We start from the raw sequence: 16,269 nt of genomic DNA, 5'->3' as shown, positions 1-16,269 counted from the left end.
AGGATATTGGCCTGTAATGTTGTTGAGTTGTGGCATCACGGTAATGCTTACATGACAAAATGAGTTTTGAAGTTGTTTTTTCCTCTTCTATTTCCTGGGAAAGATGACATACAATTATTATTTCACCCTTAAATGTTTGGTGGAACTCATGAGTGAAGCCATTTAGGCCAAGAGTTTTGTTTCTGGGAAGGTTTTTTTGTAAAACTTTGAATTCAGTTTCCTTAACAGATAAAGGGCTATTCAGGTTATCTTTTTGTTAATGAGTTTTGGTAGTTTGCATCTTTCACAAAATTTGTTTATTTCATCTAAGTTGTCCCTTCCTTCATTCTTGATACTGGCATTTACTTCTTTTTCTCCCTCTGGACCAGTCTGGGTAGAGATTTTATTTATTTTTCTATTACTTTTTCTGTTTTCAATTCCTATGATCTTTGCTTTTCATACTATATTTTTTCTATTTGATTTAGATTTAATTTATCTTCCTTTTTAGTAACTTAAGGTGCAAACTTTAAACTATTGATTTAAGAACTTTTTTCTTTTTAATATAAGCATTTAGCACTACAGATTTTTCTCAAAGCACTGATTTAGCTGGGTCCAACACGTTTTTATATATTGTTTTTATTTCCATCCCATTTAAATATTTTCTAATTTCTCTTGTAAATTTCTTTTTGACCCATGGATTATTTAGAAGTATGTTGTTTAGTTACCATGTATTTGGGGATTTGTCAGGTGTCTTTCTTGTGTTTATTTCTAGTTTAATTCCATTGTGGTTGAGGAACATATGCTGTATGATTTCAGTTCTTTTCAGTTAGTGAGAATTTGTTCGATGGCTCAGAATATAGTCTACCTTGATTAATGCTCCATGTGCATTTGAAAAGAGTGCATATTCTTCTGTTGTTAAGTATTGTTCTATAAATATCAACTAGGTAAAATTGGTTGAAGATGTCGTTGTTCATGTCTTCTGTATCCTTACTGATTTCTAGTTGTTCCGTTGAATCCTGAAAGAAGGGTTGAAGTCTCCAACTATAAGTTAGATTTGTCTATATTTTCTTTCAGTTCTGTTAGTTTTTCTGTTTGTTCTGTTTTGTTTTGTTTTTGAGACAGAGTCTTGCCCTGTCACTCAGGCTGGAATGCAATGGTGCCATCTTGGCTCATTGCAACCTCTGCCTCCTGGGTTCAAGCAATTCTCATGCCTCAGCCTCCTGAGTAGCTAGGATTACAGGCATGTGCCACCATACCCAGCTAATTGTATTTTCAGTAGAGACAGAGTTTCGCCATGTTGGCCAGGCTGGTCTCGAACTCCTGGCCTCAAGTGATTTGTCTGCCTTGGCCTCCCAAAGTGCTAGGATTACAGGTGTAAGCCACCCCACCTCACCAAAGTTCTGTTTTTATTTTATGTGTTTTCAAGTTTATTTTTGGGTACATGATATGGGTTGAATTTTGTTTCCAAAAAGATATGTTAAAGTCATAACCTCCTGGTACCTATGAATGTGACCTTGTTCATAAATAGGGTTTTTGAAGATGTAATCAAGTTAAGATAAGGTCATTAGGGTGGGCCCAAATCCAATATGACTGGTGTTCTTTTATGAAAACGTCATATAAAGACAGACATACAGGGAGAGAACACTATATGATGATGGAAGCAGATATTAGAGTTGTGTTGCTGCAAGCCAAGGAACAACTGAGCCTACTAGAACCTGGAAGAGGCAAGGAAAGATCCTCCTCTAGAGGCTTCGAAGAGAGCATGAACCTGCCAACAACTTGATTTCAGATTCTAGCCTCCAGAACTGTGAGGCAATAAGTTTATATTGTTTTAAGCCACCTAGTTTGTGATATTTAGTTATAGGAGCCCTGGGAATCTAATACAGTGCATACACTCTTCAAATTATTTTTTTGATAAAAGAATTCATTTTTCATTATGCAATGTCCCTCTTTATACTTTGTAATATTTCATGTTCTGAAATCTACTTTTTCTGATGTTAGTACCCCAGGAGGGCATTATTTTGATTATTACTTGCAGCATTTTTTTCTATTATTTTAAGAAGCCTGTCTATGGCTTTATATTTAACATTTTTTTTATGGTCAACATATAATAGAGCCTTGCTTTCATGCCCAGTCTGACAATCTGTGCATTTTAATTGGGGTGTTGAGGTCATTTACATTTAATGTAATTTTTTATATGGTTGGCTTAAATCTACCTTCTTGCTGTTTTTTATTCTACACGTTAGTTCTTTGTACTTTGTCTCCCTTTATGTGCTTCTTTTAGATTATTTTTATGATTCTGTTTTATCTGAGATAGGAGAACAGTATAGGCTGGGATAGGAATAAGATTTTATGCCCAAAGAAGTATATGCTGCTTCTTATGTCAGGTAGTTAGTGTGGGGAGTTCAGTCAATCTAGTCAATAGATAAGCTTAGTTAGGTTTGTTATTGCTGTTATTACCTTAAATACAGTACAAACTTCAAATTCCTCTGTAAGAATTTGGCCTGGGTGGTGGATGTTTTTTCTCACTGTTCTTGCTCTACTCTCTAGCCGACCCTCTATGCCTGTGCCACAGAGGCATTTTTCTATGTACTTTTCTGGTTGTTGTTTTTTTTTCCAGAAGTAGATTGCTGTTGGTGGTAACTCAGTGCCAGGCTTCTTGTGGGGTGGATAGGGTAGCTCCTCAGTTCTCCTGATTCATCCTCATTCTTAAGTAGATCCCATTTAAATGGTCCTCAGGTACGGACTTTCTCAGTGTTCTTGCCTCTACCCCACATGGCATCCACAGGAAAGAATTTCCTATCCTTCTCCCAGCAGTAGCAGACCTCTTCTTTGCATCAGTGCAGGACTCATCTTCCTGAAAGGGCTTTTGCTTTTACCCTACCCCAGAAGCAGTGGATCTTTGCCTGGGTCCTGGGGGTGGTACACAGGGTTTTCTATCCCTCTTCCTGTGGTAGATTAGTTTTGCTCCTACTCTTCCCCCTTGTGCAAGTTGATATTTGCTTAGGCCCTGTAATGAGAGTTTGGTGTTCCTCTCCCATCAGCTTAAGGATTTTGATTCCTATAAGAGAAAGATTAGGGGAAGGAGATTCTGCCGTGTTGCCATTCCCAGTAACTGTAAATCATGTCCTATGTGCCTGCATCACCTAGAGAGCCACCCCCTGGTCTTCTACCTTGCCTCAGTCGTATTCTCTCTCATGAGCAACCTATAGAGGCCCATGGAAAAGAGCTTACAAGTGCATGCAAACTCCCTTGTGTTTCTACATTGATCTATTCACCCAACATTGGTATTTAGAAATTCTTTATAAATTTTAGCAGATTCTTCTTTCCTGCCTTTTTTTTTTTTTTTTTGAGACACTGTTTCACTCTTATCACTCAGACTGGAGTGCAAGGGCATGATCTTGGCTCACTGCAACCTCTGCCCTCTGGGTTCAAGCAATTCTCCTGCCTCAGCCTCCCAGGTAGCTGGTATTACAGGTGCCTGCCACCATGCCTGGCTAATTTTTGTATTTTTATTAGAGATGGGGTTTCACCATGTTGGCCAGGCTGGTCTCTGACTCCTGACCTCCAGTGATCCACCTGCCTTGGCCTCCCAAAGTGCTGGGATTACAGGCGTGAGCCATGACACCTGGCCTTCTTCTTACCTGCTTTTATGTTGACTACCTCTTCCTCCCATGCTTTGCTAAAATTATAGAAGTTTGTACCATCTCTCGTTGAAGAGGCCTGTAACTTTTTGGAATTTACTTCATTTGGTTGTCTTTTACCTCAGCTCTCTGATTAGTACAAAAAATGGTTATCATCTTATAGTCTTTTTTATTGTTGTTACAATGAGAGCAACATTCCCTGATAACTTTCTACATTTTTATATGAAGGTAGAACTGCATTATTCTTTGTGGTACTGAAATTGCCACGACTTTGTCCAGTGAGGTCTCTTTAAGAAGGATCTTATGTCCCTTAGATACAATCCCATTAATATTTGACAAATCCTTTGCCTTCTGGCACAACAAGGTGTCCTAGGCTATTTTGTATTTTTCCTGCCCCAGAATTAGAATCAGCGATTTCTTTAAGGACCTCTGGTTCCTCTTAATAGGAAATGGTCAACTTAGCTAGCTTTTTAAATATGAAATTACCCATTTTGGATACATGGTTAATGGACTTCTTAGGCTTTTCTTCCTATGAATTGTCTAGTGCATTCTTTGACATCCACATGTTGTTAAATCACTTTTTAAAATGAGCTTCTTAAGTAATGTCAAATTTGAATGTTTTAAAAAAGGTGTTTCATTAGGGAAAAGGAGTGTGGATGGTGGAACCATAGTTTTGCCATCTATTACCAGAGTGAGGTAGTTTATAAAACTTTATATTCTATTTTATAAGTGATTGTAATCTCAATATTGATCTCAAAATATGAAGAAATACTCTATATTTACCTTATGAATTAATTTCATTTCCTCTTGATGTGGTATCTTGAGGTTCTCCAGAGAAACAGAACCAATAGAAGATATCTATATATCTGTATCCAAAAAGAGATTTATTATGAGAAATTGGCTGATGTGGTTAGGCTGGAGACTCTGGAAAGCTGGTGGTGTAATTCATTGCAGGTCTAAAGGCCTGAGAACCAGGGGAGCTGATGGTGTAAATCCCAGACTGACAACAGGAAAAGATGAGATGAGCTGTCTCAGCTTCAGCAGTGAGACAGGAAAAAAAAGGGGCAAATTCCTCCTTTCTCTGCATTTTCTTCTATTCAGATCCTCAACAGATTGGATGATGCCCACCCACATTGGAGAAAGAAATCTATACTGTGTCCACCAGTTTAAAGGCGAATCTCACCTGGAAACATCCTCACAGACATACCAAGAAATAATGCTTAATCTCTGCACCCTGTGGCCCAGTCAAGTTGACACATAAAATTAATTATTTCATATGATTTGTATTACATGAGGTTATTTTTTTCCAGTTGATAAAGGGAAGGTAGTCACTTATAAACTGAACAAAGGATTTTTGTTATATTTTTATGCTATGTTTTATTTCTTTTTGTCTTTAAATTGTAGAGGCAGCCCAAAACCCTGTCCAGCTATTGCAGGTGCGGTGGTTTCTAAATCCGAGCTTTACTGGCTTATTTCTAGTCCCTTATAAGTATTGATTATCACTGTACTACAATTAAATGACTAAATTTAACCCCCTCCCCCACCATATAGATCAGATATATAGTTGTAGAGGAAAAGTACAATAAAATTTTCATTTTAAAAAGGGCAAAATGTAAATTCTCTATGTTGATGACTATCCCAACATACCCTCTTGCACAGAGAAATAAGGTAAATTTTAAATAGCAGTTGTGAATCTCATCGGCCTTTATTTTGTGACTCATTTCTCCAGCAATAGAGCAAGGTTTTTGGTCAGCAATCTGGCTGCTCCAGTTTTATTCAACTAATGGATTTTGCTACCTTGAGAGGAGCACTGGGGAGGAATATACAGGGACTGGACTATTTTAGCAGAGTCTGCTTTTTGGTATAAGGGCTTCATTTTGGGGATTGTCTTAGAGGTTGAATATCACTGATCTTCCTTGCCAGGATTGGGCTTTTTCTAGGAATACAACTGCAATTGTAACTGCCTGTCAGGCCTCACATTGCTAATAATCAACTCCAAAAGTGTTGTCAACATTTACCAGCTCTTACGTATGATCCATGGCTATTCTTAAGTCATGAGAATTATTAGAGTCTCTTCTGTTGCACTTATGGAATCGTTAGAGATTATCTTGTTAAATTGATTCCAGTTGCCCTGTTTCTTCTGAAAGCTACCACATAGGCTCATTTACATTTGCCAAACAATATTTTATCTCCTTGTTTGATATTTGAAGTCCACTATAGTTTTAAAATGCCTTACAACTCAGATGCCTGCCTCTCTCTGTGTTCTTTAACATAATTTTTAAAATCAACCTCTCTTCATCCATTTCCCCCCTACCCTTCCTGGCCTCAGATAACCACCAGTCTAACTCTTAATCTTTATGAGATCCACTTTTTTTTTAGCTCCAAAACATGAGTGAGAACATGTGATATTTATCTTTCTGTGCTTGGTTTATTTCCCTTAACATAATGCCTCTAGTTCCATCCATGCCTTATATATTGACATCTTTAACTTATCCTACTTTATGTCTAATTTTTTATTAAGATTTAGTATTTTTCCAGCCAAGGGTGGTGGCTCATGGCTGTAATCCCAGCACTTTGGAAGGCTGAGGAGGGAGTATTGTTTGAGGCCAGGAGTTCAAGGCCAGCCTGGGTCTACAAAAAACTAAAAAATTATGTCAGTGTGGTAGCATGCACCTGTAGTCCTAGCTGCTCAGGAGGCTGAGGCAGAAGAATCGTTTGAGCGCAGGAGTTCGAGCTGCAGTGAGCTATGGCTGTATCACTGCATGTGAGCCTGGGTAACAGAGTGAGAGCCTGTCTCTAAATAAATAAACACATTTTTAAAAAGATTTAATATTTTTTCCAAAAAGCAATTTATTAGTCTAAAGCAGAATAAAATAACTATTTTTACTAATCTGTATGGATTTGGAATCCTCCTTGCTTTTTATAATCATATATTTTGTTGTGCTTCACATGCAAATCATTGAAATATTTAGTGCCATTAGCCCAGGCTTAAGCTAAACAATAAGCACACAGTTTCCCAACTCAGCGTTGAACAAAACAACACATATATATGTGTGTGTGTGTGTCTCTCTCTCTCTCTCCCTCTATATATATATATAGAGGGAGAGAGAGAGAGAGAGAGAGAGAGAGGGTTTCCGAAATTAGAACTAGTTTTATTATATTCAGATGACTTTCAAAGCAAATAGAAAATGAATTTTAAAAGCTGAATGTTTCTCAAGTAGTTCCCAATTTTGTTTCATGTTTCTGGTTTATAGAAGCTAGCAGAATGTTGATATGTATACTACTAATGACCTATCTTAAAAGCATATAGATTTATTTGATTTTAATGGTCTTAACTGGTTTTTTAAGTGGGCAGATGAATATATCTGCAAATTGATAGATCTTGTTATGTCAGCATTCTTTATCATTTTCATAATAACTGAAAACATTTTTATTAATTATCCTTGGATTTTTTGGATTTTTTTTTTTTTTTTGAGGCGGAGTCTTGCTCTGTCGCCCAGGCTGGAGTGCAGTGGCGCAATCTCGGCTCACTGCAAGCTCCGCCTCCCGGGTTCACGCCATTCTCCTGCCTCAGCCTCTCCGAGTAGCTGGGACTACAGGCGCCCGCCACCACGCCCGGCTAATTTTTTGTATTTTTAGTAGAGACGGGGTTTCACTGTGGTCTCGATCTCCTGACCTCGTGATCCGCCCACCTCGGCCTCCCAAAGTGCTGGGATTACAAGCATGAGCCACCGCGCCTGGCCTTTTTGGACTGTTTATGGGGTTGTTATAGGCATTTAGCTCAGCAGTAGCATTGGATTAATAGATTATTTTTAACAGTTTATGTGACTTTCTCAAAATGAGATAAACACCTATAGAAAAATTACTTAATACTGTGTAGTTGAATAACATACAACTATGAAGACATCACTAGTAAATCTATCAGTGCAAGCATTTGAAATGATTTAGATTCTACATAGGCACAATAAGTAAAATGGAATGCTTTCTTTTCCCCAAGATGTGTTTGTTAAATTGAAATGGTGTAGTGAGTATATATTTAATGCCACTTGTAAGAAAGTGTGTTTTCAAGGGATTAAAAAGTGTTCTGGTACTTGAAAACAAAAGTGCTTATTTGTTAACTCTAAAAGCCACAGTGGTGTGCTGATGAATTTTTTTTCTTGACAGTATTAAATAAAATCTAGAGCATGTGAGGATATGTGCCAAACCATTTCAGCCTTATATAGCATATAACAAAATACCCTAAAAGCCAAGGTTGAGTGAAAATGCTGATCAGGCTGCTTGTTATACTTGTCATTTAGATAAAAGAGCTGCTACAATTGAAACAAAATAGTTACTGCACCCCCTAACAGTGGCAATGTTGCTGAAATGACAGACACTATTTATTTATTTATTTTCTTCACTAGAGTTGTGGAGGAGGAAGGCAGGTGATGGAGACACTGGGAATCAAATTCATTGGCTTCTATAAAAAGCCTCGGCAACACAGAAAATTAAGGGCTCTCATTTGGGTTCATGGAAAAGATAGAAAAGAAAAAATAAAAAAGTTAAAGGAAGATAAGGCAATAAACTTTGGTGACAACATTTACCTTTTTCGTTCACTTTTTTAAAAAATCTGTATTTGCCAAGCATATTTTTGATATCCCCAAGATAAAATACGCTTTTTTAAAAAATTCGTTTTTGATGCCTTCTTCTAAGGTGATATCCACAGACATTATATAAGTAGGGATAAAAACTTTAATAGTATTTTTTCAAAAGAGCATTTAATCAAAAACTCCCATGAAAGGATTCTAATGGCCTTGCAGAGGCAGCGTACCAGTCCACACAACCCAAATCACTCTGGGATTTGCTAGTCAGTTTGGTTGGAGGTGGCTTTTTTTAAAAATATATATGTATTTTTTTTATTATACTTTAAGTTCTAGGATACATATGCACAACATGCAGGTTTATTACATATGTATACATGTGCCATGTTGGTGTGCTGCACCCATTAACTCATCACTTACATTAAGTGTATCTCCTAATGCTATCCCTCCCCCCTACCCCCAGCCCACAATAGGCCCTGGTATGTGATGTTCCCCTTCCTGTGTCTAAGTGTTCTCGTTGTTCAGTTCCCACCTATGAGTGAGAACATGCAGTGTTTGGTTTTTTGTCCTTGCAATAGTTTGCTGAGAATTATGGTTTCCAGCTTCATCCATGTCCCTACAAAGGACATGAACTCATCCTTTTTTATGGCTGCATAGTATTCCATGGTGTATATGTGCCACATTTTCTTAATCCAGTCTATTATTGTTGGACATTTGGGTTGGTTCCAAGTCTTTGCTTTTGTGAGTAGTGCCGCAATAGACATACGTGTGCATGTGTCTTTATAGTAGCATGATTTATATTCCTTTGGGTATATACCCAGTAATGGGATGGCTGGGTCAAATGGTATTACTAGTTGTAGATCCCTGAGGAATCGCCACCCTGTCGTCCACAATGGTTGAACTAGTTTATAGTCCCACCAACAGTGTAAAAGTGTTCCTATTTCTCCACATCCTCTCCAGCACACCAGTTAGAATGGCGATCATTAAAAAGTCAGGAGGTGGCGTTTAATCTTGCTGCTGCCACTGGCTGGTAACCACGCACTGATAGTCGTTTATTTTCTCCCGAACTGTTTTTTTCACCTGCAAATTGGGGTTGCTAATTGGTCTTTGTATTAAGAGTTTTTGTAAAGATAATGAGATGATTTATGTAAGACTCATAGAACCTTTGCTTATATTCAGCAAGTAGTAGCATTGTCATCAGATAAAATGGCACCTTTGACATATATATCATAGTTTTTTCCTGGAGTCTTCTCAGACCAAATCATTATTCCCTAATCAAGAATGACCATCTTTTATGATGTAACATTTCCTGATAGTGTATCCTCTTTTATTCTCTGAATTTGAAATTTTTTGTTTAATCTGTTAACATATATCAGATGCTTGATGATATTCTGTCCTTTAACCTGACATTTTTATAGCATAGAAGAACATTGAGTTCAGCTATCTTGTATTCTATTCCTTGCTAGTTTTTTTCCTTTACTTTGCAGTGGTTTTCTTTCGTTTCCTGTGGCCTACCCTACTTTTAGGGAAGAATGAAATAACATATAACCTCTAACTGCATACACCTTCTTCAGTACTGTAAGGCAGGCTTTATCTGTCATCATGAAATTAAAGGATGTTTCTGATTTCCCAGTCATATCAAATGAAGACTACATTGGCAGATGGCTTTCAGCCAGTCATCAGGATCATAAGCAGGGTTGTAAAGTAGTCCTGCTCTTTTGCCTCCCCTTAAGCTTCTTTTCAGTTTTGACATCTTTTCTTCACTCCTCTGTATACCCACAGAATGAATCTTGATGAAATACTATGGTTTAGCATTTTCAAGCACCCTATTTCTTAGTATTTTGGTTTAGAGTTACCTTTTTTTCCTTTTCTTTAACCCCAGTCTTTTCTGCTTCTCATCTCCAAACGTTGGAGTTTAATGATTTTCCAAAGAAAGCCTTTACAGAAAGGTGTGAAAAACTCCCTTGAGACTTTTGGGTTTTAAAAGAGAAGTCAGCTAACACAAGCAAATCTCTGCTTTGTAAAAAATCTGAGATTTCTTGCCAATTACCCAGAACTTTCTTACCTTCAGTAACTAAAACTATGGTCCAGTAGTTTGGAATTTCACTTCTGAAACGTTGATATTAATTGTAATCATTCATATATAAATTTCAAAAGGAAAGAAGGAATTATAGTTATGGTAATAACGACATTAATAGCAGCTACACTTGTTAAGTATTTTTTTGTGTGTGTGCCAGGAGCTCTTCTAAGTGCTTTACTTATATTGGCCTTTAAATCAACCTGTTAAGTAAAGAAATATTTGAAAAATTGAGATTACAGCACATTTTTGAAATTAGGAAAACCAACTCGTAATACAATAGTTTTAAATACATAACATGGCCCAGAGAAGGGCTTTTGAGTACTAGGTTTGAGTCTTCTAGATTTATGTTGATTTCAAGCTAGATTACTCAATTCATTTCTTTATTATTAAAATAGGAATATCTAGATTACCTATTTATTAAGAGAATGTATAATAATGTTTAATAAATTACAAAATGTAAGCTGGAGGTGGTATTCTTAATTAGATAACTTCAGGTAAGAGTTCCTAAAATTTTAATAAAGAAAGAAAAAACAGATACTTTTTCTTTTTACAGCTAACTTTTACTAATATTAGACCAAAGTCTGTTAAGTGCTTTTAAAGGAGTCTGTTAATTCAAACTGTTTGTTTATGAATAATGTAGTAGAAGATGATTGTAAGTTGCTTGATATTTCTTATGCTTTTCATAGTAAAATTTGGAGGCCCCTGGATTTTTGAAAAGTAATTTTGTTTTGATTATGTTCTTAAGGTAGTAAAATACATTGGTGAGGACTACTGTTTACTCTTAGGCTTCTTACAGATCATCCACAGTACTGTATGTTCTTATCCTGCTTTGTTTTTAGAGGATTGTGATGTTTAATCACGGTCTTTCCTAATAGACCCCACTAATTTCATCAGGCTTACTTAGTGCCTTTTTTAAATTAAATATTCTTCATCAAATAACCTGAAAAAAATAATAATTATTATCATTATTATTATGTACCAGGCACTGAACTGATCACTTTATATGCAGGGATTTTGTTAACTGGCAAAATTACTTCTCAAAGAACGTTAACAAAAAATGTTTTTTTAATTGCAGTCTTCTTACAAAACTAATTTTACAAGTTTTATTTTGCATATCCTGTTTTGAAAGATACCATTACTATCTCATAAGCAGAATACTTATTATTCTACCATAGATGTCAACTTTGCTATTTGTGAAATTATTAAAATATCCTAAATACAGTGATTTTGGGCTGTTCATACCATTTTCAAGAGTTTTGGTTTTCTTTAATTTGTCTTTTCCTACTTTAACTTTTTATTTCTGTTTTTTGTTTTGTTTGAGACAGGGTCTCACTCTGTCACCCAGGCTGAGTACAGTGGCGTGATTACAGCTCACTTCAGCCTTAACCTCTTGGACTCAAGCGATCCTCCCAAGTAGCTGGGACTATAGGCATACACCACCATGCCCATCTGATTTCTGATTTTTTGTAGAGACAGGATCTCACCATGTTGCCCAGGCTGGTCTCAAACTCCTGGGCTCAAGTTATTCTCCTGCATCAGCCTGCCAAAATGCTGGGATTACAGGCCGAGCCACTGTGCCTGTCCTTTATTTATATTTTTAACATAATATTTTGTTGTTAGACCTAATACTCTATATTTTAAATTATTCTATTCTATTTTACTTAAACCTATTTTTCATTGTATTGTGATTGAGATTTTTTCTTAGTTTGTAGAGTTAAGAAAACCTTCTATAATTCTATTTATTTGGTAGCTTTTTATAGTGTTTAAAATTATTTTTCTGTAATCTAGAGCTATTTGTGTTTACCTGGAATTATACCACTTTTATACTTTCTAATCAATACTTATTTTTACTGATTTTTTAAAGAAATTTTGACCATTTTTAATGGCCAGTATTTTGAGTCACTTTCCTTTAAAGTCTTGCTTTTTAAGAAAAATACTTTGTCAAGCTTGTTACATTGTACAGTAAGCTCTATGTAGGATGATGGTGCTAGCATCTTCCCGAACTGACTTACAATTTTGACTCTTAATATACTATATAAGTAAGAGGATCCGTCAGCATTTACTTTTAGTTCTTTTGCAGAGATGAATAAACATCCTGAAATGCTGATTTAGACAATGTTTTAAAAATGCTTTGATGCACTTTGGTATATGACTGACTCTTGCTTAGTTAAATATTTTGCAGCATTATAACATAGTTGAATTCAGCTCATCTTTTAAAGCAGTTGTCAGAAAAATATGGGCCAGCATGGTAGAATGTATTAGCTCAATACATTGTCTCCATTTTATTATGAAGCTGCTGAGGAAGCTGTGATATACAGCACTGTCATTACAGATCTATTGTTAGGATGGTTCCACAGTCTTCTTTGCACTGCCATTAATTTATAGCAGTAAACAATATGTAGCCTTCCAACTGCAGCAAAGCAGAATCTTTTAATGAGGTGGATGTTATTACCACAATAAATCAGTGCTTTCGCGTAATGTATAATTCAATGTGTGTATTCCCACTGTAACTTCTCTGAGTAAGCTGATAGTGTATCATTGTCATTGCACAGCTCCACTGGTCTTTTTTTTTTTTTTTTAACTTTCTTTTATTTGGGGACTTCTTTTTTATATGCTTGCAAATAAATGTGGTATGTCTTGATAGCTGCCGTATAGCAGGCTTCAGAAACCAACTGTAACAATAACAGCCAAAATCAATACTGTGGGTTCTACCAATATGGATCTCTGCAAGATGCTATTTTTTTCAGATGCTAGTGAAATCAATCCTAATTGGTTTTAGCATTATATTCAAGAAACGTGATTCTATAACTATTGATTTTGGGGGTTACTCATTTGGAGAGTAATAAAAATAGGAGCAGATAAAGTGAATACTTAATATGCTTCAGACCATACAAAAGGAGCATTGATTCTATTTTTAATTCATATAATTTGTCTTCTAGTGATTTTATTTCTTCTCTCTTTTCTTTTCCATGGCTCATTCTTTAGGGACAACAACTAAAATACATTCATAAAGGCATTTCAAATTGGTTCTGTAACAAAGAAAGAATCCTTGGAGTCAGCTCCTTTCTTAACTGGCACATATTTAGTAAGTCAGATATGATTCTTTTGTACAGAAACTAACCCTTTAAAAGATAGCATTTTAAATTAGTTTACTGTGAAACTGACTTAAAATAGTAATTAAAGATTTTTAAAATTTTGCTTGTAAAGGAAAAAATGCCTTAAAATTCAATAATAGTTATTAAAACCAAGCTATTGAGAGTGATGATGCCAAAGATAGTTTTGAAAAAATAATTAACAATTTAATAAAGATAACCATAATGATAAATTTAAGATGTTGCTTAACATTATGTAACATGAAAAGCAGTTTAAAAACTGGTCTGAACATTGCTTCATTTTCAATAAAATATTTCTCAGTGCATCCATTTTAAACCAATATTTTTGATTTATTTATTTTAACATTTTCTCCACAAATAATCAGATATTTTCTTTCTCTTATAAATAAGGAGTGATTAACTAGTAGGTGTTCATAAATGGTATAAGGCAAAAGACTGTTGTGTATCTTTTTTTAAATAAAGAATTTTTAATTTATTATTTAGAGACAGGACAGGGACTCTCTCCATCACCCAGGCTGGAGTACAGTGGCACAATCATAGCTCACAGTAGGCTTTAAGGTGCTTGGGCTCATGTAGTCCTCCTACCTCAGCCTCCCGAGTAGCTGGGACTACAGGGACATGCCACTATGCCCAGCTGATTTTTAAAATTTTTTGTAGAAGCAGGGTCTCACTATGTTGCACAGGCTGGTATTGAACTCCTGGACTCAAACAATCTCCCACCTCGACCTCCCAAAGCACTGGGATTATAGGTGTGAACCACTGCACCTGGCTTCTGTATCTTATTAAGAGAAGTAATATATCATGTCTTTTTATATATATATCATGTCTTTTTCAGTGAGTGGGTACTTAACATTTTGAATAAGGAATAGAGATTTTCTAGATATCAGGATGTTTTTTGAGAATGAATTGTTACTTAAAGCAGTTGATCTTAACATTTTTTGAGCCTTAGACTCCTTTGAGACTCTCAAGCATATTCTCTACGTCTTCGTAAGGAAATGTACATGCATAGGCTTGATCACACAGAATTTTGCCTGCTATTTAATGGAGTTCGTGTATTACCTAAATGACAACAGCAGTAACAACAATAAAGATATAGGTACCAACTAACATTTATTAAGCTTTATCTTATGCTAAGCAATTTGCTAAAGGCAATTATTTCATTCAAACTCTTTTACCCAAATTCTAAACGATTATCTTAAAAACCATAGTTAGCATTCCTTGAATGTTGTCAGGCATAGTTTGTTGGACTTTAATGTACCTACTCATTTTTATCTTCCAAAACAACCTTCTGAATAAGTATTATTATCATTCCAGTGAGCTCAGGGTTTTTACCATGTTGCTATATTGCTCTGGGACCTCTGCTGTAAAGTATTATTTTCCAGTATAAGCTCATAATCTGTCTACTATTCTTTTTTTAATGCGATATATATATATATATATATAACATTATTTTTCATGTGATATTTTTAATGTGGTATATATAGTTCATGCAGGCATATTTTTATCCTCTGGTTAAAGTATATGCATATATATGTATATATCTATATAGATATATAGGCATATTTTTATCCTTTGTTTTCACTCACACTAGTAGAAATTTCTAGTTTCTTAACCTGTTTTCCCACAGTTTCTTCCTTTGTACTCCATCTCACCTATCTCCCAGTTTTGTTTCATCCTCTTCTAAGAACCCATTATAAGTCAGTCCTTCAGCTTTAAGATTCTGTTTCTGGTTGTTGCTTCTAACTAACTAAATGTGGTTTTATAGGTGCTTTCCAAAGTGTTGTATAGCTGATATCTCACTTCATGTAATTGTCTTTATGTGATGCTTGTTATGGGATGATTAAACACCTATGTTCCATGAAAACTAGACTTACGGAGAAATGATGGGTTCATCCATTCACTTACTTATATGTCGTGTTTAACTTGTGTTGGAAAAAATGTTGCTTTTTACTCCCCAATATGATACCGTGTTGCAGCTTAAATAGTATATATTTTTAAAATTCACTTTTATACCTACCAGTAGGATATCATCAGAAGAGAGGAAGACATGAAGGATGATTACATTGATGTTTTCTTGGTTTTTTCCCTCCCTATTGGCAGCCAGTAGGAGCTCTGAACCCAAAAAGAGCAGCATTCTTCGCTGAGCGTTATGAATCATGGGAAGACGATCAAGTTCCAAAGTTTCACTATGGTACTCATTACTCAACTGCAAGTTTTGTTCTTGCATGGCTGCTAAGAATAGTAAGTTCAATTTGAATAATACACCATGATTAAATAAATTCAGTGTTGTGAAGGATATGCAAAAATTAGAACTATAAGCATCTTTTTTTGAATACTAAAAAAGTCAGTTTAAATTATTGAAGTTCTAATTATAAATATCTCTATCTCTCATTTGGCTTGTATTGCCTTAAAAATGTTTCATCTGGAATTGTATGAATTTTTTTCTTAAATTTGCCCCTTCAGATGCTTGCTGTCTTACCAGATCCCAAATTGTAGCATAAATTCTTTTAAAATGTAGTCTATTAAAATAAGAACTAAGTAAGTTGTTACTAACACAGACATGTACTTATATATTTTGGAAGGTTGCCCCAAATGGAATAAGGTAAGTTTGTTGGTAAAACTAAGGCTGTCGTGTATTGATAATATATTGGTTAAACAAGAAATGTTTCTGTGAAATTGAAAGGTGATTCATCTACTAGAAAGCAATTTCTCTGGGAAAGCATTAGCAGCACATCATTAATTAAAGCTTGTTAGAAGGATACAGGCAGACATAAATCCTAGAAGTAATTTATAGTGCTTAGCTAATTTCAAGCAATTATCCACTAATATGTATTTAAGTGTTCTTTAACTAAGAGGAGGCTTTTAAATCATCC

General features: G+C 35.4%; 1 protein-coding gene across 4 annotated transcripts in view; it reads left to right on the top strand.

Annotated features, from left to right (window-relative positions):
* Positions 1-16,269, top strand: part of LRBA (LPS responsive beige-like anchor protein) — a 765,281-nt gene that overhangs the window by 573,289 nt on the left and 175,723 nt on the right. For all 4 annotated transcript variants that reach the window (XM_030816230.1, XM_030816232.1, XM_030816231.1 and 1 more), the window contains one exon: positions 15,497-15,637. In XM_030816230.1, coding sequence (XP_030672090.1) covers positions 15,497-15,637 — 141 coding nt within the window. The remainder of the gene's footprint in view (positions 1-15,496; positions 15,638-16,269) is intronic.

The sequence above is a fragment of the Nomascus leucogenys genome, chromosome 7b (assembly GCF_006542625.1).
Source record: "Nomascus leucogenys isolate Asia chromosome 7b, Asia_NLE_v1, whole genome shotgun sequence".
Lineage (NCBI taxonomy): Eukaryota > Metazoa > Chordata > Mammalia > Primates > Hylobatidae > Nomascus > Nomascus leucogenys.
This window is presented reverse-complemented; position numbering and strand designations above follow the sequence as displayed.